We start from the raw sequence: 22,041 nt of genomic DNA on the forward strand, positions 1-22,041 counted from the left end.
GCAAGACTCCGTCTCAAAAAAAAAAAAAAAAAGCTGGCAAGCTGGCATCACCCATATGTCACTCTCACCTCTCACCTGCCTACGGGGACCTGCACTGTTCAGCGGCCTGCAACCACCGCTCAAGGACAGGACCCACACAGTCATCTGGGTCCCCAAAAGCCATATCCCGCAGGCTGCAGGTCACAGGGCTGTGCCAGGCGTGTGTGTGCAGATGTGCCTGTGTGCACATGGTTGTGGCTGTGCATGCCTGTGTGCATGTGCTTTAGTGTGCACATGTACGTGTGTGGGCATGTGTGTACACATCTGCATGTGTCTGCACGTGTGTCTGAGTATGTGCGCACACATACAGGGTTGGGAGGCCACAGCTACCGTCGGGAAAAGCTCACTCTCTTGGCTGAGAAACGGAGCCCGGGGCCTCCCGAGCCACAGGCCATCAGACAGGCAGTGAGGCCCAAGCCCAGCCTCTGCGCAAAAGAGTGGAATCCCAGCAGCCTCCCCAAGGGCTGGGGTGGAATCTGGTTCGGGATGGGGTCTCAAACGGGCCTCCTGGGGCCCCGGGTGCAGCCAATGGGAACACTGAGGCAGCCAACAGTGACCCCGACAGCTGCGCTCGCCTGGGAGAAGCTGCTTGACTCAGGACACACACTTCTGCCACGTAACTGCCTGCTGAACCCACTTCTGAACAGTGGCAACTACCATTCATCCCTATTTAACAGGTGGGTAAACTGAGGCAGGAGGTGGGAAGCGGGGTCACAAAACATGCCTGGGGTCCAGGTGGCTACAGCCCATGCTCCTGCACCCCTGGGCGGCCGCTCTTGAAGGTGCAACCACAACATACCCACTGCCTGGGCCTCAGTTTCCCTCATCTGACAACCTCATTGGGCCGAGGGGCCGGATTCCAGTACTGCCTGCCGTGGGTGCCCACGTGAGGCTGATCCACTGCCGTGGCCTCCCAGACCTGCCCATCCTGCGCCCTTTCCCAGAGACCCCGACTCCCACCACGACAGACATTGACCGGGGGTGCACTTGGGTCTTCCGGACAACCCCAGCAACAGACGCCAAATGCCCTCCCGCAGGAGCTCAGGCGTTGGCCGTACACCCAGCAGCACCAGGAATGAATTTAATATTTCTGGGGATGATCCGGCTCCCTGGCACAGCTAATCACGAACTGCGACTGGCCCCAAACGTGCTCAGAGCTCCCCCAGGCCTGGTGGTCATCTTCAGGCACCCCCACCCAAGGGAAGGCGCCCCTGGCCAGTAACAGGCTCAGTCCTCGGCCCTGCTCCTCACGCCTGCCCGGGCAATCAGATCGCGACCCGGGAGAGGTCAGTGTGAGCAGAAGGCATGGAGCCAGGTGGGCCAGGTGCGGCGTTTTACACGGTGAAGCTGGGAGTGGCACACAGCAGCGTCATCACCACAGAACAGTCACTCCAGTCACCCGACGCTGGCTCCGTGCTGGCGCCTGCGGTTAAGGCCAGGGCTTTGCCCAGCACGGACATGGGCTGTGGAAGTCATTCATGACTTAATACTCGGACTCCTTGCGGCATGGCCTGGCCTGCTCTGGGCCACCTGCCTCCCAACTGAATTGTTTCCCGAAAAGGTGACAGGGCCAGAAACCCACTGTCCCCATGGGGCTTCCTCGAAGGGAAGTGACACTCATACCACGATGGACCGATGATTCAACACATGCCAGTGACCCGGGGTGGCCTCGCCGGAGGCTCCGGTGACCCCGTGCGGCCCCGCCGGAGGATCCCGTGACCCGGGGTGGCCCCACTGGAGGCTCCGGTGACCCCGTGCGGCCCCACTGGAGGCTCCGGTGACCCCGTACGGCCCCACTGGAGGCTCCGGTGACCCCGTGCGGCCCCACTGGAGGCTCCGGTGACCCCGTGCGGCCCTGCCAGCAGCCTCCCACCCCATCAGCCATGAGCAGGGCCTCACCTAGGCGGAGCTCCCCGAAGTTGCCACAGCCGATCTTCTTGCCGACGCGGAAGTTGGGGCCCACCATCAGGACCCCCGAGCTGGTCCCCGAGCTCCGGATGCCGTGGCTGCTCCGGCCCCCGCCGGCCTTGGACATTCTCCGGCCCTCCTCTGTCTCCCCTTTCCCTCCTTTCTTGTCAAAATCCATAAGTTTGTGGTACCCTGGCCTCTCCACGGTGGCTCTGCTGCCGTGCAAATCCCAAGTCTCTGGAAACCTGAGGTCTTGGCTCCTCTGTGGCTAGAACATCGCCGCGGCTGGCGGGCGGGCGTGGGCCCGCGGCTCCCGGCTACTGAGACGCAGGCACTGGGGCCGGCCAGGCCGCGGCGCTCATCTCAGTGGCCTTGGGGTGGCTCTCGGGGGCAGGAGACATTCTGTTGACAGGTCCCGCCTCAAAGCTCACGGCTCACAGCTGTGGAGAAACAGAGGCACAGGTGAGCGCCGGCGAGGACACGGGGCGGAGGCCACAGAGGACGCAGCCAGGGGCTGCCGGGCTGGAAGGGGCTCTGAAGGCCGGGACACGACAAGCACTGTCCGTGCCCGGAACGCGGCTGGGAAGCACGTGCCACATGACATTAGAGGCCAGAGGTCTCGGCGTGGCTGCCTAGAGACTAACAGGGTAGGGCTCAGGGGCCTTTCTGTGAAGCGAGATGGGTGGGTGGGTGGCACAGGCGGGAGAACGTACTGCTGGGAGGGCATGACTGCCCATCCCGGGGAGAGGCCCTGAGGATCCTGAAGCCAGGGGTCAGTCCCACCCCCGGACACAGAAGGGCCACACAACAGTCCCCATCTCCAGGCCCAGGGCTGCTCTGAGAAAGAGGGAGGGAGGCAGATGACAGCAGGCAGACCTGAGGCAGGGACACACAAGCCACAGAGCTGCCCCTGCCCATGGCGGCCAGGGGACACTGAAAGTGGGGAGAGTGGACCGGAGGGCAGGAGGCCCCAGCGAGCCGTAAGCTGCTGCAGGAATCCCCACGGCCTGACCCAGGCTCGGGTCGTTCTCCAGCAACCACTGGTGGAGCGGGGCAGGCTGGACACCACTCGGGGCTGTGACAATGCCAGGGTGGGTCCCACCCAGCCCCTTCGGTGCAGAGCGGAGCTGAGAAGGGTATGGCGGGGCCTGAGGGAGGCAGGTGAGGAGGGGCCACGGGTGCACAGCCATCGCCGAAAATGTTAGGACAGGAACTCCCAGCTGAATAAGCCACAACAGAAACAAAGGCACCAGCGTCACAAGCACTGTCCCACTGCACGTGGCAACCGTGTTCTGGTACGAGAAACACCCTGAGGTGATCGCAAGCGTGCCTTGGGGTTCCACGCGGCAATAGCCACTCAGATGTTTTCGTTTCCTGCTGCGCACAAAAGTTACGTTCACAGTGTACCACGGTATGCCGTGGTACACTGTAAACGGACACACTTTAAGTGGGGCATGGTGCCGCAAGCCTGTGGTACCAGCTAGTCGGGAGACTGAGGCGGCAGGATCGCTTGAGCCCAGGAGGCGGGGGCTGTAGGGAGCCATGATCGTACCACTGCACTCCAGCCCGGGTGATACAGCGAGACCCCATCTTAACTAAATAATAGAGAAATAAAAATACTTTACTGCTAAACAACGGTAACGATCGTCGGACTGTGAGCGCGCCCTAATCTCCCTGGAGGAGGGTCTTGCCTCGACGTAGACGCCGGCTGACTCATCGGGGCAGCGGCTGCCGGAGGCGGGGGCAACTTCTTAAACTATGACCACAAAAAAGTTGGCCGCAGCAACCGACTCTTCCTTTCATCAAAGATTTCTTTGTGGGGCGTGATGCTACCTGATAGCATTTATCACCCACAGCAGAACGTCCTTCAAAACTGCAGTCGGTCCTCTCGACCCAGCCGCGGCTTCGTCAACTGAGGTTCCGAGCTATTCCAAGTCCTCTGTCCTCATTTCCACCAGGTTCACAGAACCTTCACTGGGACTACAGAGCAGCTGAAGCAACTCCCCTGCTCACCCTCAAGAGGCAACGCCTCGGCCGGGCGCGGTGGCTCACGCCTGGAATCCCAGCACTCCGGGAGGCCGAGGCGGGCAGATCACGAGGTCAGGAGATCGAGACCTGGCTGACCAACATGGTGAAACCCCATCTCTACTAAAAATACAAAAAATTAGCCAGGTGCGGTGCCGGGCGCCTGTAGTCCCGGCTACTAGGGAGGCTGAGGCAGGAGAATGGCGTGAACCCGGGAGGTGGAGCTGGCAGGGAGCCAAGATCGCGCCACTGCACTCCAGCCTGGGTGACAGAGCGAGACTCCGTCTCAAAAAAAAAAAGAGGCAACTCCTCACGTGTGAAAGTTTCTTGTGAGATGGCAGCACTGCAGTCACATCTCCAAGTTCCTCTCATTCTAGCTGTCTTCCTGCTTCTAAAACCTCTGCAGTTCCTCCTCCATGGAAGTCCTGAACCCTCACAGTGATCCTTCAGGCCTGGGATCAACTTCCTCCAAACTTCCACGAATCCTGCCATTTGACCTCCTCCCATGGATCACACGTGTCCTGCACGGTCTCTAGAATGGCAAATCCTTTCCGGGGGTTTCAATTTACTCAATTTCCCCAGCTCCATCAGAGTGATTGCTCTCCACAGCACCTACAAGCACCCAGAGTCTTACAAATGTATTTCTCAATAATGAGAGTTGTGGGCAGGTGTGGTGGCTACTGCCTGTAACCCCAATACTTTGGGAGGCTGACCCAAGTGGACTGCTTGAGGCCAGGAGTTCAAGACCAGCCTGGGCAAGCAACACAGGGAGACCCTATCTCTACAAAAATAAAATCAAAATTAGCCAGGCATGGTGGTGTACACCTGTAGTCCTAGCTACTTAGGAGACTGAGGTGAGAGGATCGCTTGGGCCTGGGAGGTAGAGGCTACAGTGAGCTGTGATTCTGCTTCTCCACTGCAGCCTGGGCGACACAGTGAGACCTTGCCTCAAAAACAGTGAGACTTGGCCGGGCACTGTGGCTCATGCCTGTAGTCCCAGCACTTTGGGAGGCTGAGGTGGGCAGACTGCTTTGAACTCAGGAGTTCAAGACCAGCCTGGGGAACATGGCGAAACCACCCCCCTACACAAAAATATAAAAATTAGCTGGGTGTGGTGGCACGTGCCTATAGCCCGAGCTACTTGGGAGGCTGAGGGAGGACAATTGCTTCAACCCGGGAGGCGGAGGATGCAGTGAGCCGAGATCATGCCACTGCACTCCAGCCTGGGTGACAGAGCGGCACTGTGTCGTTCATAAATAAATGAATGGATGACATGTCAAGGAGTCATCCTGATTTCCAAGTCAATGAATGATTCATTGATCCACGGGCCACAGGCTGGATGTTGTGCTAGCAGGAATGGAAACACTGATTTTTTTTTTTTTTTTTTTTTGAGACAGAGTCTCGCTCTGTTGCCCAGGCTGAAGTGCAGTGGCATGGTCTCGGCTCACTGCAAGCTCCGCCTCCCGGGTTCCCGCCATTCTCCTGCCTCAGCCTCCTGAGTAGCTGGGACTACAGGCGCCCGCCACCACGTCCGGCTAATTTTCTGTAGTTTTAGTAGAGACGGGGTTTCACCGTGTTAGTCAGGATGGTCTCGATCTCCTGACCTCGTGATCCGCCCGCCTCGGCCTCCCAAAGTGCTGGGATTACAGGCGTGAGCCACCACGCCCGGCCGGAAACACTGATCTTGTGCGTCTCCACCAGTGCTCTTGAGTGACCAGGTGCACTGTCCGTGAGCAGTCATATTTTGAAAGAAACTTTTCTTGAGCAATAGGTCTCAAAAGTGGGCTCCAAATATTCCGTAAGCCAGGTGCTAAACAGATGTGCTGTCACCCAGGCTCTGTTGTTCTATTTACAGAGCTCAGAATAGATTTAGCATCATTCTCATGGGTCCTAGGATTTGTGGAATGGTAAAAAGCCCTGGCGTCACCTTAAAGTCACCAGCTGCATTAGCCCCTAACAAGAGGGTGAAGAGGGTGGGCCTCTCCTTGGAAGCCAGGGAACCGCTTCTCCCACGCGAGGAAAGTCCTGGGTGACATCTTCTTCCGGCAGACGGCTGCTGCTTCTACACTGAAAGTCTGCTTATCGTAGCCACCTCCATCAGTGATCTTGGCTAGATCGTCTGAATGCTGGCTGATGCCTCTCCAGCCGGACTTCATGCTTTTCACCTTGAACTTGGGTGTTTTTTTTTTGACACAGGGTCTCAATCTGTCACCCAGGCTGAAGTACCATGGCGCAATCACAGCTTGCTGCAGCCTAAACCTCCTGGGCTCAAGCCATCCTCCCACCTCAGCCTCCAGAGTAGCTGGAACTACAAACACACACCACCACGCCCAGCTAATTTTTAAACAGTTTTTTGTAGGCTAGGCGCAGTGGCTCATGCCTATAATCCCAGCACTTTGGGAGGCCAAGGACCAGCACTTTGGGATCACCTGATCCAGAAGTTCGAGATCAGCCTGGCCAACCTGGTGAAACCCCAACTCTACTAAAAATACAAAAATTAGTTGGGCGTGGTGGCAGGCACCTGAAATCCCAGCTACTTGGGAGGCTGAGGCAGGAGAATGGCATGAACCTGGGAGGTGGAGGTTTTAGTGAGACAAGATCATGCCACTGCACTCCAGCCTGGGCAACAGAGCAAGATGATTTTGTCTCAAAATTTAAAAAAAAAAAAAAAAAAAAAAAAAAAAAGGCCAGGTGCGGTGGCTCACGCCTATAATCCCAGCACTTTGGGAGGCCGAGACAGGCAGATCACGAGGTCAGGAGATCGAGACCATCCTGGCTAACACGGTGAAACCCTGTCTCTACTAAAATACAAAAGAAAAAATTACCTGGGTGTGGTGGTGGCGCCTGTAGTCCCAGCTACTCGGGAGGCTGAGGCAGGAGAATGGTGTGAACCCGGGAGGCGGAGCTTGCAGTGAGCCGAGATCACAACACCGCACTCCAGTCTGGGCGACAGAACGAGACCCCGTCTCCAAAAAAAAAAAAAAAGATCTGTAAAGGCTGGCCACGGGCTCACACTTGCAATCCCAGCATTTTGGGAGGCCAAGGTGTGGGGATCACTTGAGGTCAGGAGTTTGAGACCAGCTTGGCCAACATGGTGAAACCCCAACTGTACTAAAAATACAAACATTAGCTGGGCGTGGTGGCGCATGCCTGTTAATTCCAGCTACTCAGGAGGCTGGGGCAGGAGAATCACTTGAACCTGGGAGGCAGAGGTTGCAATGAGCCATGATCGCACCACTGCACTCCAGTCTGGGTGTCAGAGTGAGACACTGCCTCAAATAAACAAAAGAGGCCGGGCGCGGTGGCTCACGCCTGTCATCCCAGCACTTTGGGAGGCTGAGATGGGTGGATCACAAGGTCAGGAGATCGAGACTATCCTGGCTAACACAGTAAAACTCTGTCTCGCCGGTGCAGTGGCTCAAGCCTGTAATCCCAGCACTTTGGGAGGCCAAGGCGGGCGGATCACGAGGTCAGGAGATCGAGACTATCCTGGCTAACACGGTGAAACCCCATCTCTACTAAAAAAAAAAAAAAATACAAAAACCTAGCCGGGCGAGGTGGCGAGCACCTGTAGTCCCAGCTACTCAGGAGGCTGAGGCAGAAGAATGGCGTGAACCCGGGAGGCGGAGCTTGCAGTGAGCTGAGATCCAGCCACTGCACTCCAGCCCAGGCGACAGAGCGAGACTCCGTCTCAAAAAATAAAAATAAAAATAAAAATAAAACTCTGTCTCTACTAAAAATACAAAAAAATTAGCCAGGCATGGTGGTGGGCACCTGTAGTCCCAATTACTTGGGAGGTTGAGGCAGGAGAACAGCGTGAACCCGGGAGGTAGAGCTTGGGTGACAGAGCGAGAATCCGTCTCAAAAAAAAAAAAAAAAAAAAAAAAAAAAAAAAAAGAGGCTGGGCACGGTGGCTCAAGCCTGTAATCCCAGCACTTTGGGAGGCCGAGACGGGCGGATCACGAGGTCAGGAGATCGAGACCATCCTGGCTAACACCGTGAAACCCCGTCTCTACTAAAAAATAGAAAAAAACTAGCTGGGCGAGGTGGCGGGCGCCTGTAGTCCCAGCTACTCGGGAGGCTGAGGCAGGAGAATGGCGTGAACCCGGGAGGCGGAGCTTGCAGTGAGCCGAGATCTGGCCATTGCACTCCAGCCCGGGCGACAGAGCGAGACTCCGTCTCAAAAAAAAAAAAAAAAAGAAAAAAAATCAATGGACTACAATAAACTCACAAGAGAGTACTGTATATTTTATTTTCATGAAAAATTTATAATAAAGCACCATGTTATTCCCTGTCTCTGTGGATGGGCCTGCCCTGGACATTTCACAGAAATGGGACAACATACAGCGTGTCCTTCTGTGTCTGGCGTCTCTCGTGGAGCCTGGCGTCCTCGCGGTGCATCCACGCCGTGGCCCGACTCAGAGCTTCTTCCTTTCGTGGCTGGGTTGTGTCCCAGTGCATGGAGGGCTGCACTATGTCTCCTCCTCTGCTGATGGCCATCTGGGCTGTGGCCACCGCCCGGCTGCTGGAGTCCGCTGCTGTATCTGCGCACGGGCTTCCGTGTGGCCGTGGGTTGCTGGATCAGATGGGAGCTCTGTGTGTGTTTGAGGAGCCGCCAGGCCATCTCCACGGTGGCTGCGCCGAGTTACACTCGACCTGCCGCTCCCGAGGGTCTGACTCCCACACACCCACCCCAACTCTTCTGTGCGCGTTGGATTTTGGTTTCAGACAGGGTATGGCTCTGGCGCCCAGGCTGGAGCACAGTGGTACGATCTCAGCTCACTGTGACTTGTCTCCCAGGCTCAAGCAATCTTGCCTCAGCCTCCCGAGTAGCTGGGACCACAGGCATGGACCCCCATGTCTGGTTTTTTTTTTTTTTTTTTTTTTGTAGAGATGGGATCTTGCTATGTTACCCAGGCTGGTCTCAAACTCCTGGGCTCAATCTTCCCTCCTCAGCCTCCCAAAGTGCTGGGATTACAGGCGTGACCTGTGGTGACCCCACTCCTGTGCACGGCCATGCCGGGGATGTGCCTTTTTCTTTTTTACATGGAGTCTTGCTCTTTTGCCCAGGCTAGAGCGCAGTGGCACGATCTCAGCTCCAGGCTAGAGCGCAGTGGCACGATCTCAGCTCCAGGCTAGAGCGCAGTGGCACGATCTCGGCTCACTGCAACCTCCGCCTCCCAAGTTCGTGCAATTCTCTGCCTCAGCCGCCTGAGTAGCTGGGACTACAGGCGCCCGCCACCACGTCGGGCTAATTTTTGTATCTTTAGTAGACACGGCGTTTCACCATCTTGGCCAGGATCGTCTTGAACTCCTCACCTCATGATCCACCCGCCTCAGCCTCCCAAAGTACTGGGATTCCAGGCGTGAGCCACTGCACCTGGCTGGGGTGTGCTTTTAATTTGCATTTTTTTGGCTGACTCCTGGTTTAGTTTTGGATGTGAGTTTTCTCCACTGGACTGAGTCACAGCTGCAGCGCTGTGTTGGTGCTGGACACGAGGGAGGTGGCCGGGGACACCGATGGGACCGAGTGGCCGTAGCTGAAGAAGGGACGGCAGTCAGTACCCCTCACCCCTGCTTAGTGGCCAGCAGATTTCTTAAGTTACCAACTCTCTTTACTGCCCAAACATCCAGAAACACCCACGCACGGCTAACCTAGTTTCTCTAAACCAGACCCATATTAAAATTTAACTTCCTTTCTGGGCGTTTTGGGGGAGGAATCTCCTCGTGTGCCCTGGGAGAGGGATCCGTGAGACGCAGCCCCCGCCCCCCACCACAGCTCATCTCTTCCAGCACAGGGACTGGGCGCCCTACTGCTTCGGGGCACCCCTAGTTCCAGACAGCACCTCCACACCTCACGGCCAACGCTGGGGCCCCTCCCAGGCTCCACTGTCCTGGGATCCCCCACCAGCAGGGCCTTCTGGAGAAATGGACAGCAATGGCCTGGAGTATAGACTGCTGGGCACTGCCCGCGAGGCTCCTCAGCATGGGCTGGAGAATCGGGGTGACGCGTGCACCCCAGCCAAGAGGGACACCCAAGGCAGCCCCATCCAACGCCTCTGTGTGGGGGAATGAGCAGCGGCTCTGACGGCTGAGCTGGGCTCAAGTCCTCAACCCGACATGGCCAGGTTCTGACCACAGGGACCGCCCCATCCACGCCCCTCCACAGCCACGAGAGCCACAGGGAACAGCGAGAATGCCACAGCCGTGACAGCTGGGGCTGGGGTCACATTGGGCTGTACCGGTCACAGCCCGTCCATCCATCTGTCCTTCCACTGCGGCTGCCAACGGGGCGGACAGGGGGACTTGCACAGAGAACCACCATGGAGGAGTGATGCATCCACAGGAGTTAAACTGGAGCCCAGCGCCTCCCCCCGCCCGTGCCCCGACGCACACCGGCCCACACCTGGATGAGATGCCAGCATGGGAACACTCTCCTTCTTCTGGAAACCCTCGCGGCACCCGCAGGGAGCGGGCGTCCGCAGGGAGGGGGCGTCCGCAGGGAGGGGGCGTCCGCAGGAAGGGGGGCGCCTGCAGGAGGGGGGCACTGAAATGTCTGTGCCTGCATTTTGTTTTGTTCTGTTTTGACACAGAGTCTCGCTCTGTCGCCCAGGCTGGAGTGCAGTGGTGCGATCTTGGCTCACTGCAGCCTCCGCCTCCCGGTTTCAAGTGATTCTCCTGCCTCAGCCTCCCAAGTAAGCTGTGATTACAGGCATGTATCACCACGCCCGGCTAATTTTTTGTATTTTTGGTAGAGACAAGGTTTCGCCACGTTGGCCAGGCTGGTCTCAAACTCCCGACCTCAAGTGATCCGCCCGCCTCAGCCTCCCAAAGTGCTGGGATCACAGTTGTTAGCCATCGTACCCCGCCTGTTAGATTCTCCATCCCGCAAGAAAGCACAACCACATGCAAGTACACAGACACACACACACAGACCGTCAGAGCCGGCTGTGAGATCCCATACGGCAAACATCCCAAGGGGACGCTTCCCAGGAGGCACCCCCGCCCGAGGCCAGCCTGCTCGCGCCACACTGCCTGCCTTTCTCGACTAGGAATGGAGACTGCGCGAGAGGCAGCGTCCTGGACACACAGGCCTCAGCTCTCCCCTGCCACAAAGCAGCAGGACATGGGGCCATCTCGGGGGAGTGCGTGCAGAAGCGGGGTGGGGAGCGAGGAAGGGGCAGGCGCCGTCCAGGGGGTCTTCCCGTGGGCTGAGGGCGAGAAGGCCCCAGGTCCCGGACGCACCTATCTCCTAAGCAGCAGGACGCCTTTTCTTCCTACAAGCCCCTGCGGGAAGACCCTCTGCTGTGGGAGGGTCAGGACTGGCACTTAGGGAGGACAGGGGAGCTCCGGACCCCTACGTGGGGCCCTGGACACGGGTGGGGGCTTCTGTCCGCCTGGCTTCTCCCAGGTTATGCCCTTTACAACAGCAGGGAACAAAGTCTCACTCCCCAGTTCTGAGAGTCCTGCTGGAGGACCGTGGACCCAAACAAGGGTCGTGGGAGCCGCAATGTGTAGCTAGGGGTGTGGGGACCCAGGGTGGCATTTAAGGTTGGGCCGGTGCTGGGGGACCCAGGGTGCCATTAAAAGGGGGGCGGGTGCTGGGGGCCGAGCCGCTGCCTATAGGGTCTGTGCTACCCCCGCAGGCAGGTGTCCAGGCAGCTGAGACACCCCGATGCCGCGTCAGGAAAAGACGTCGCGCCCACTCTCGCTGCGAGCCCCAGAGCTCCGGCCCCTTTCCAGACAAGCGAGTGGGGACACTCAGACCTCGGAGAGGGAGCCACCAAAACCCTCGCTGAGGACAAGAGGCTGGAGGCCACCAAGCGGAACCTGAAAAGCAAACGCCACCGACTTCACGAGGAAAACAAATCCATCCCTTCTCGCCGTGAGGATGAAAGTTTCCTCTATCAGACGGCACAGATGCAGCCACGGCCTCGTGAAGAGCTAAAGGCACCGAGCTGTGTGAGTTACACAGCTAGCGGGTACTGCCCGAGCGTCACACCTCAGTTATTAACACAAAAATCAACTCTCACTGGGAGAGGACAGAGACGCAGACCAGGAAGCCACGTCGGAGGGGACGCTCAGGACCCGGAGCCACAGCTCATACCCACACTCAACACCAGCCGCTGCGGCCCTGGGAGGAGAGACAGTGCCTGGGAGAGCTGAGGCCCTCTCGACACCTGGCAGGAGCCGGGCAGCTCTCCCGCCCTGGAGCACCAACCCTGCAGCCCCCACTGCTGAGCCCTCAGCACGGCCCTGCCAGGCTCCTGTTCCCCCAACATACACACTTGGGGCCCAGAAAGGACCAAGTGAGGCCCAGCGGCCTCGGAACCGCCAAGGAGGAAGCCGTGCTCTCGACAGACATCAGGGGCACAGGCTTTGGTAGAGGCGGTGGGAGTCCCAATCGCCCCTCAATTGCAGGCAGGGCAGGCTGCGCTGTGCTTCCGCGGCCCCCGGACCCGCTCGGGAGGAGCCGCTTGCTCAGCCACCGACGACCCTCAGGTGCCCCGTCAGGAAGTGGGCAGGGCCGTCGTCAGGACGCGTCCCAACACCTGGCTTCCAGACAAGACGGGCGCGTGCCTCCAACCTCTCCCTGCACACAGGGGAAGCACGTAGTGACAAGAGGCTGGCTCTGCTGTGTGCCCCAGAGCCCCAGGGGGCCCTCACCAGTGGCCATGCCACACACACAGCACCCACTGGGCACCCACCCCGGGGTGTCTCCATGGGAGATCCGGTAGCTGCTCAGATGCGACCAGGCACCCTCAGAGGCCCCTCTGTGCCCATGTCCGCAGTCACTCGGGGTCCTGAGCACCCTCCAGTTTCTGCCTGTGTGGTGAGCTGTGAAAGGGGCCTGGCGTGTGGAGCGCGCCCCAGGTGAGGGGACATGGGGGACCTGCAGGGGCAAAGGCATCTGCTCGGCTCCCTCAGTGAGGACGGACACGAAGTGGAGACGGAGGCGCCTGCGTTCATTGTCCCTCCTAACAGCAAACCCAAGGTCTCCCACACGCCCGGCCACCCAAGCTGCTCGGGGCAGCCCCCCTTCTCTTCCAGGCTGCTCTCTGCTCACCACTTGGTTTGCACGAGCGCCTGGTGCATCCCGAGACATCTCTCCCCCAGCTCCACTTCCGTCTGTGGTGCCCACGTGACCTCCCGGGCACACACTGCTTCTCATCCTTGTGGCCTCCAGGCTGGGCAAGGCCCCCTCCTGGGCGCGGGACCACTCGCTTGCTCTCCATCTAGGCTAGCCCTCCTGACACAGTGGCCTCGAGCCTGTGGGGCTGCCAGGAGGGAGGTGGGGCCTGCGTCCAGGTTGCTTTTCTTTCTAGCCATCCCTGCCACACCCGCTCCCACAGCTGGGGGCACTCAGAGGCCCAATCCCGCCCACCAATCTCCGGGTGGCACCGTTTAAGCCACACAGCATCAGGACACGGCCGTCAAAGGCGGGCACCACCACCAGCCTTCCCTCTGCAGAATCCCCCACCTTCTCCCTCCTTCTCTCTTCCAGGTTAGCCGCTAGCATGGTCAGTTTCTTCTGCTAAGAAACCATGAGTGATGGCCGGGCGCGGTGGCTCACACCTGTAATCCCAGCACTTTGGGATCACGAGGTCAGGAGATCGAGACCATCCTGGCTAACACAGTGAAACCCCGTCTCTACTAAAAATAAAAAAAAATTAGCCAGGCATGGCCGTGGGCACCTGTAGTCCCAGCTACTCGGGAGGGTGAGGCAGGAGAATGGCGTGAACCCAGGAGGCGGAGCTTGCAGTGAGCTGAGATCGCACCACTGCACTCCAGCCTGGGCGACAGAGTGAGACTCCATCTCAAAAACCAAAAAACAGAAACAAAAAAACAGTCTCCCATCCCCAACACTCAGGCCACCCAGATGGGACTGAACACGCCCCACTCAGCCCCTCCGTGGAGGGTCAACACCAACCACTGAAACAGCCGAGGCCTCAGGGTGGGCACCTGTGCCGCAGCCACAGCTGCCGGGTCCGAGTACAGAGTGGCCTCGAGGGCTGGGACCCATGGTCTTCTGTTTCTTGAGACAGGATCTAGCTCCATCGCCCAGGCTGGAGTGCCCTGGCACAATCTCAGCTCACTGCAACCTCCGTCTCCCGAGTTCAAGCGATTCTCCGGCCTCAGCCTCCCGAATAGCTGGGACCACAGGCGCTGCCACCTCACTGTCTGATCTTGACTCAGCTCTGTGTGTTCCGGCTTTTCACCAATTCCCATCCCAGCTGCAGATGACAAGCCCCACCCCCGAGAACCTCCAACATGGGCACGGCCCTGCTGGGTCCACCCACTGCTGGGTCTAGGGCCCCACTGCTCCTGGCATCCCCTGGAAGCCTCCCTGTGTGACCCCCGGCCCCTCGTCTGGGTGGTGACCATCACCTCTCAGGTCCTGGCTCCCAGAGAGGCTCGCAGCACCCCTGCCCCATGACCTGGAGTCAGGAGGATGAGAAAGGGGCAGGCCCTGCACTCAGGGACACAACACCGTTGGGAGCTGGGGTGAAGGCCGGCCCAGGCTGTGTGCCGACCCCGCTCCACCCGGCCACCAAGCAGGCTGCCCCGCTGGCGTCTGTTCTGATACAGTGGTCCTGAGTGTTGCAGCCCAGGCAGGTTGGGGCTGCTGCTTTCTCTCTGGGTCCCTGGACGAGCACCAGCCTCCCTGTGCCCAGCCTCAGGGCCGGAAGCAAACCCCACTGTGCCCTGCAGAGCTGAGCACTAGGGCCAGGAAGCCACACAGATGCACACCCGACTTTGCAGATGGAGTCCGGGGCGGGCAGCAGCCTCCTCCGGTGACAGGAGTGGCACGGGTGTCCACTTCACACTCCCTGCACGCTCAGGGCTGGATCACGCCTCCAAGCACCTCACGACAGCCCCTGTGAGGGGGTCACGGGCAGACAGCAGAGGGAGAGCCCAGCCACACACGCCCTAAGCCTGACACGGACGGAGAAACCCCTGCCCTGGGCACCGCCCCGCCCCGCAGAGCCTCGCCCAGATACACGCCCACCCCGCGAAGTCTTGCCTCAGCCTCAGTGGGGGCAGTGACCTGCAGCGCGTGGAGGGCAGCCCAGTGCAAAACGGGAGCGCTGCCTGCACACCTGCTGCCCACAGTGGCCCCCAGCCCATGTCCCCCACCTCAGGACTGGCCCCGACAGTCACTGCCTGTGCCTGAGGCCTTCACAGCAGCAGGAGTGCAGTCAAGAGGACAGACAGGGCTGCCACCCTGGGCCACGGTCCATGGGCACAGGGCGGGTACCCAGCTCCCCATGCCCCTACAAACAAGAGCCGCCACCCCAAGACTCAGCCGCTTCTGAGGGCGCAGACCACTCCCGGGAGGCAGTCACCACTCGGTCGGGGCCCAGCACCCGTCCGTCACCAAGGAAGAAGAGCCTGGCCTCTCCTGGGGTGCTCCGAACCCCAGGGGGTGCCCGAGGGAAGCCAGACAAGGCCGGGGCCTAAAAGGAAGCAGGGATGTGAAGGCCGGGCACCGACCGTGCCCATGCAGGCCTGCGGGTCGGGGGCCTGTCCTGCCACGCCTGAGGGCCACAGCGAAGAGCAATGATCTCGGGGAGGGAGAAGGGGACGCTGATCCTCACTCAGCCTCCACCCAACCCACACGGCCACAATTCCAACCCAACGGGAGAGCGCCGGCTCAGGGTCACACACCAAGGATGGCTCCCGGGCACCAAACGGGACTGCAGCCATCCCCACAGGGGCTGCTCTCATGGCCGGCTCTGGGCCAGAGCCGACCCTCCCTGTCAGCTCCCACCCCCTTCCCCAGCCCTGGCCTCAGGCCTCTACCTGCCCTGTTCTTCTCGGGGTCCTCCATCTGGTCTGGGCCCAGGGCCAGTTCCCTGGGGAGGGCCTTGGCAGCCCCCTTCTCTGACTGTCTCCACTCAGTGATGTCACAGTCCCTGGACTGACATCACCACACAGCCCTTAGCCCAGAGCCCAGGGAAAAGCTGAGGGGAGGCCAGGGACCTCGCTGGGCTGGGCAGGTGCAGGCCACCCCCGTCCCAGTGCCCTCAGAGACACCTAGACTCATGTGGACCCAGCCGTGGCCCCTTCTGGGCAGCACCATCCAGGCTGGCCCTGCCCCCTGACCTGGGGCCGCAGGGGCTGGCCACCGTGGGCTCGGTCCCCCGCCACCCTGATTCATCTGCACCCCAAGGAAAGAGAATGCGGAGTTGCAGCGCCCCAGGACCCACGAGCCCCCGAACACCAGGGCAGCACATACTTCCAGTCCCAGGGCCAGAGCAGAGCGGGACCAGGCCCAGCCCGGTGACACAGGGCAGACGGAAGGGCGCCCTCCAAAACAGAAGAGCCCAGGAGCTGCCGCGGCCGGGACAAACCAACCGCAGGCTGACCTAGGCCGGCAATGGGTTTAACGCATTGGCTGCAAAAGAGAAACACCCCACAAATCAGGGAGAGAAGGGAAGCTGCCCACGCCACGGGAGGAGGCTGAGGAGTGAATGCCGGGGCCGGGCGGGGCCAGTCCTCACAGCACTGTGGAGACCAGACCGAGGGCGACTGTCATCACCACGAAAAGGCCTCGTCCACGGCAGAAGCCAACCTCACTACACCGATTGCACCAGAGATGCCCATGAGGAGAGCCGGCCTCCGAGAACGTGGCTGAGCCGTCACAGGCCACCGTCAGCAAAGGCAAGGACCCAGGTAAAGAGCACAGGAGGGCCATGAGCAACCACAGCACGGCGGCCTGGACAGACCCTGACTGGGGGAGGGGGCGAGGCTGCGCAATGGCAGCTGGAACTGGACCCTGTTGGGGAGTGGCAGGGGGGGCGGCGAGGCTGCACAGGGACCCCTATCCCACAGGAGGTCAGCCTTGCCCTGGTGATGGCACAGACCACAGGTGAGGGCCCCGGGCGGAGCTGACTCCAGGGAAAAGCTGGCCCTCACCCAGAGCTGCACATCCCACTGGCAGCCTTGGCGGAGGGCACTGTCCCTGCAACTTCTCCACATAGGGGCAATTTTCCCAAAATTCAGATTATGCAAAGGGAGGCGCGGCTGCCATGGACTCCAGGGCCTCAGACACCATCAACAAAAGCAAAGGGGACACATTTGCATCAAATCCATCACAAAGACGGCCTTCGAGACTCTGGGGGAAGTGAGAACACCGACGCACAGGCCCCCATGGCGCACAGGCCCGCACGGCACACAGGCCCGCACGGCGCACAGTCCCCCACGGCGCACAGTCCCCCACGGCGCACAGGCCCGCACGGCAACCCTGCTCCGCCTCAGCCTCAGTTCTGGTTCCTGCACCCTGGCCCGGGGGCAGAGCTGACCCGGTCTTGCCAGGGGGGCAGGGGTCCCCTGGCCCCAGGTGGTGCCACAGACAGCGGGGGGAAGCACTCAGGCAGAGTCAGGCACCCCACCAGGAAAGAAAGCTCCCACGGCAGGTCCCGGGGCTGGGTGGGACCCTAGGGACCCTGGGTGGCTGCCATCGGAATCCTGCTAGGTCTGGGAGGACACTGGTCTTTCCAGAAGCGTAACCACAAACAGCCATGGAAAACCTGGGTGGGCTGCGTTTCTACATTTCCTTTTTTTTTTTTTTTTTTTTTTCCAGATGGAGTCTCACTCTGTCGCCCAGACTGGAGTACCTTTTCCCCTCACAGCGTGGGAGCCAATGGGTGATGTCCCACCCTGGTTTCCCTCCACCCGAAGGCAGTCACCTTGGTCACCGGCTCCTGCCTCTGCGATGATCCCCACGAGGGCTGCAGAGTGGAGGGCACAGCGAGGTTCGGCCTCATTCCCCGGGGAGCCCCAGGCGAGAGCTTGGTCCTGGGGAGCTGCCCAGGTCTTTGCCATCTCCTGGCCTCCATCCAGTCCCTCACAACTCGGCTCCTGGCCCTGTGCACCGAGCGATGACTGCTAGGCCCGTGCGCCTAAGAGTCAGGCCTGTATTCACTTCAGCTTTTATTAAGGACTTTCAGGGATTGGCTTTTTTAAATCATCGTCAAATATATTGTTATTAAAAGGATATGTACACTTTGGGAGGCCGAGGTGGGCGGATCACTTGAGGTCAGGAGTTTGAGACCATCCTGGCCAACATGGTGAAACCCTGACTCTACTAAAAATACAAAATTTAGCTGAGTGTGGTGGTGGGCGCCTGTAATCCCAGCTACTCGGGAGGCTGAGGCAGGAGAATCGCTTGAACCTCCTGGAGGCTGCAGTAAGCCGAGATGGCACCACTGCACTCTGCCTTGGCGACAGGAAGACTCTTGTCTCAAGAAACAAACAAAAAAGAAGGTTGAACACATGGAAGCGTTGCACCCTCTGTCACCCGGGCAGTCTCAGTGCCCAGAGGCCGCAGACGACACACACACTATCAGTGTACTAGCGTCTGCCCCCTGGGCCCTCGTCCAGCCCTGCACTCACCGCCCACGGAGGAGCCAGCGTGTCCTTGCTGTCCTGCAGTGACCACCACAACCCCTTTCACACAGAAGGGTTGGGCTATCCCCCAAAATGACATGCCAAGTCCTAGCCCCCAGTAAACAGAAACGCGGCCTTATGTGGAAATGACGGTGGCCCCAGTCTCACCAAGTCTCAGCTTAATGTCATGTTTCACGATGTTGAGTCAGAAACAGCAGAGAAGAGGAGGGTGGGGAGGTGGACTCTGCTTCCTCCCGCCCAGCCTGCGAATCCTGGGGACACCCAAGCATCCCCCGTCCTGGCCCAATGGGAGGCTGCACCCCCCAACTGGGACCCCCGTCCCATCATACACAACACAGCTGGCGCTGCCCTCTCAGGGAGCCCTGGAGGACCAAGGGCACACAAGCGGCCAGCCTCAGGATCTGGCAGGGTCTGAACTGGAAGACATCACATGGTCCCATAAAGCCTCCATCTTTGATTTTTATAAATCGGCCAAATGGCAGAAAATGTTGCCTCCCCAGGCACACGGTTTCTCCTCTTGCCTCCCCTCATTTCAACAGCAGGGGACAGACACAGACCACCCGCCTGGCCAGCTCTCTGACCCCCACGGTCTCCCCTGAAAACTGGGCACATGGCTCACCCAGGGACCTGGGGGGGCACCAAGGCAAACACACGCCCAGCTCACCCAAAACTTTCCAACACACGCCGCCACAATGCCCCCATAGCCCCCACCTGGAGGGTGTCCAGCAAAACTCCCACAGCCCCTCCCTCCTAAATGCCCCAGAGCAGGTGACACCTCCCTTCCAGAGGCCAGGCCCCGCCTGACGCTGGCGGGAGGGAGGCCGTGGGGACGGGCGCTGGTGGCCTCTGGGGCACGAGAAGGCGCCTTCGTGTTTGGTGGGCGGCAGTGGATTTAGGCCAGGCCAGCCCAGGAAGACCCGTCCGTCCCGACATGGAAGGAGGCTTTGGCTGTTTCTAAGCGCACCCCCTCCTGTCTTCGGGGGAGTCTTGGACAATTTTCCCTGAAAAGCGGACAGTACTCATCTCCTAGAATCTGAGGTTTGGGAAAGAACGCCTTCTTCAGATGTTGCTGTAACGTTCAAGCTCTCCGACATTGCTGGGCTCTCTTTCGCTACTTAAAAATAAACACTGGGCCGGGCGCCGTGGCTCAAGCCTGTAATCCCAGCACTTTGGGAGGCCGAGATGGGCGGATCACGAGGTCAGGAGATCGAGACCATCCTGGTTAACACGGTGAAACCCCGTCTCTACTAAAAAATACAAAAAACTAGCTGGGCGTGGTGGCGGGCGCCTGTAGTCCCAGCTACACAGGAGGCTGAGGCAGGAGAATGGCGTGAACCCGGGAGGCGGAGTTTACAGTGAGCTGAGATCTGGCCACTGCACTCCAGCCCGGGCGACAGAGCAAGACTCCGTCTCAAAAAAAAATAAATAAAATAAGAAAAAAATAAACACTGATGGCCGGGCGTTGGTGGCTCACGCCTGTAATCCCAGCACTTTGAGAGGCCAAGGCGGGCGGATCACGAGGTCAGGAGATCGAGACCATCCTGGCTAACATGGCGAAACCCCGTCTCTACTAAAAGTACAAAAAATCAGCCAGGCGTGCTGGCGGGCGCCTGTAGTCCCAGCTACTCGGGAAGCTGAGGCAGGAGGAGAATGGCGTGAACCCAGGAGGCGGAGCTTGTAGTGAGTGGAGATCGCGCCACTGCACTCCAGCCTGGACCACAGAGTGAGACTCCATCTCAAAAAAATAAAATAAAATAAATAAATAAATAAGTAAATAAGCATTGATTTTTGTGGTCTTGAAAGGCCAGGGCCCCCAGCACTTTGGGAGACCGAGACGGGCGGATCACAAGGTCAGGAGATCGAGACCATCCTGGCTAACACGGTGAAACCCCGTCTCTACTAAAAAATACAAAAAAGCCAGGCGCGGTGGCTCACGCCTGTAATCCCAGCACTTTGGGAGGCCGAGGCGGGCGGATCACAAGGTCAGGAGATCGAGACCACGGTGAAACCCCGTCTCTACTAAAAATACAAAAAATTAGCCGGGCGCGGTGGCGGGCGCCTGTAGTCCCAGCTACTCAGGAGGCTGAGGCAGGAGAATGGCGTAAACCCAGGAGGCGGAGCTTGCAGTGAGCCGAGATCGCGCCACTGCACTCCAGCCTGGGCGACAGAGCGAGACTCCGTCTCAAAAAACAAAAAAACAAAACAAAACAAAAAAAAACAGAAACCAAAAAAAAACTAGCCGGGCGAGGTGGCGGCGCCTGTAGTCCCAGCTACTCGGGAGGCTGAGGCAGGAGAATGGCGTAAACCCGGGGGGCGGAGCTTACAGTGAGCTGAGATCCGGCCACTGCACTCCAGCCTGGGCGGCAGAGCGAGACTCCGTCTCAAAAAAAAAGAAAGGCCAGGGCCACCTGGATGATCCTGTGGGGCCGGGGCCTGTCGGTCACTCTACGGACACTGGATGCCCCCGGCCTCTGAACTTGCTGTGGCGAAGGTCATGGGCAGCACATCCATCTGTCGGTCCCACTGCCCGTGCTCGTCACAGGGTGCAAGATCTGGCCCTGTGCCTGACACGGTAGCGGGGACACCAGGCACATGCAGGACCCCTGGCTTTCTAGACGGCGTGGGGATCAGGACAGCGGAGTCGCTGAGGCCCTGCAGGCCAGAGAAGCGTCCGGCCCGAGGACGGGAGAAACGCAGGAGAAACCAGGTCCCTGCAAGAGGAGGGGAGTGGTCGTCGCTGTGCAGAGATCCGGTCCCCAAAACCCGGCAGGGGACAAACAGCACAGCTGCTATGGATGGCGGTCAGCGGCTTCTCAGATGGTCCAACCCGGAGAGGCCGTGTGACCAGCGGTTCCACCGCTAGACGTCCGCCCGAGAACCACCACGCGGCCATGCGGGAACCGGACACGGTTGCTCGCAGCCACCACACGCGGAGGCCACGCAAACATCCATCACGGAAATAAGCGCGTGGCCAGCCACGCACCGGAACACGACTCAGCCACGAACAGGAGCGAGGCTCGGACGCGGGCCACTTGGCTCAGTGAGAGACGCCAGACACGCAAGGTCTCGGCCTGTGTGATTCCACCCCAGGAGGTCCCTAGAACCCTCAGAGTCACAGAGACAGAAAGTAGGATGGGGGTGCCAGGGGCTGGAGAGGGCAAGGGAGTGAACGTTTCACGAGGACAGCGTCTCAATCTGGGAAGGTGGGAAGGTTCTAGAAAGGACGGTGTGGAAGGCTGGCTGCTGAAAGGGCCGGGGCTCCCTTTGCAGGTGATGAGAACGCTCTGGAATAAGAGGTGGTGGCTGCACACACACAGGAGCCTTGTCCACGGCGGGTCTGAACTGACAGGTCCACTCGGATGCGGATTTTTCCCAATAAAGGCTGCCCTGAGGGCGCCGGCCTCTCCTGGCTCCCTCCCACTCTGCCACCCGAGACAGCGAGACCCACCCTCCCCTCCTCAGCCCTCAACGTGAACACGACGAGGACAGAGGCTTCCCCGAGCGTCACTTCCACTGCGCGGAGAGCAAACAGGGTCTATCTTCTTTTTTTTTTTTTTTTTTTTTTTTTTTTTTGAGACGGAATCTCGCTCTGTCGCCCAGGCTGGAGTGCAGTGGCCAGATCTCAGCTCACTGCAAGCTCCGCCTCCCGGGTTC

General features: G+C 59.5%; 1 protein-coding gene and 1 pseudogene across 2 annotated transcripts in view; one reads left to right on the top strand and one right to left on the bottom strand.

The window, feature by feature from the left end:
* Positions 1-22,041, bottom strand: part of CSNK1G2 (casein kinase 1 gamma 2) — a 37,256-nt gene that overhangs the window by 9,598 nt on the left and 5,617 nt on the right. Inside the window, exon 2 of the mRNA XM_050770558.1 lies at positions 1,939-2,387. Within this exon, the coding sequence (XP_050626515.1) occupies positions 1,939-2,125 (187 nt within the window). The 5' untranslated portion in view covers positions 2,126-2,387. The remainder of the gene's footprint in view (positions 1-1,938; positions 2,388-22,041) is intronic.
* LOC126942736 (uncharacterized) lies at positions 15,862-17,902 on the top strand (annotated as a pseudogene). The gene is made up of 2 exons (XR_007721606.1): positions 15,862-16,650; positions 16,981-17,902. The product of XR_007721606.1 is annotated as an uncharacterized LOC126942736 (transcript).

Source organism: Macaca thibetana, chromosome 19 (genome assembly GCF_024542745.1).
Source record: "Macaca thibetana thibetana isolate TM-01 chromosome 19, ASM2454274v1, whole genome shotgun sequence".
Classification (NCBI taxonomy): Eukaryota; Metazoa; Chordata; class Mammalia; order Primates; family Cercopithecidae; genus Macaca; species Macaca thibetana.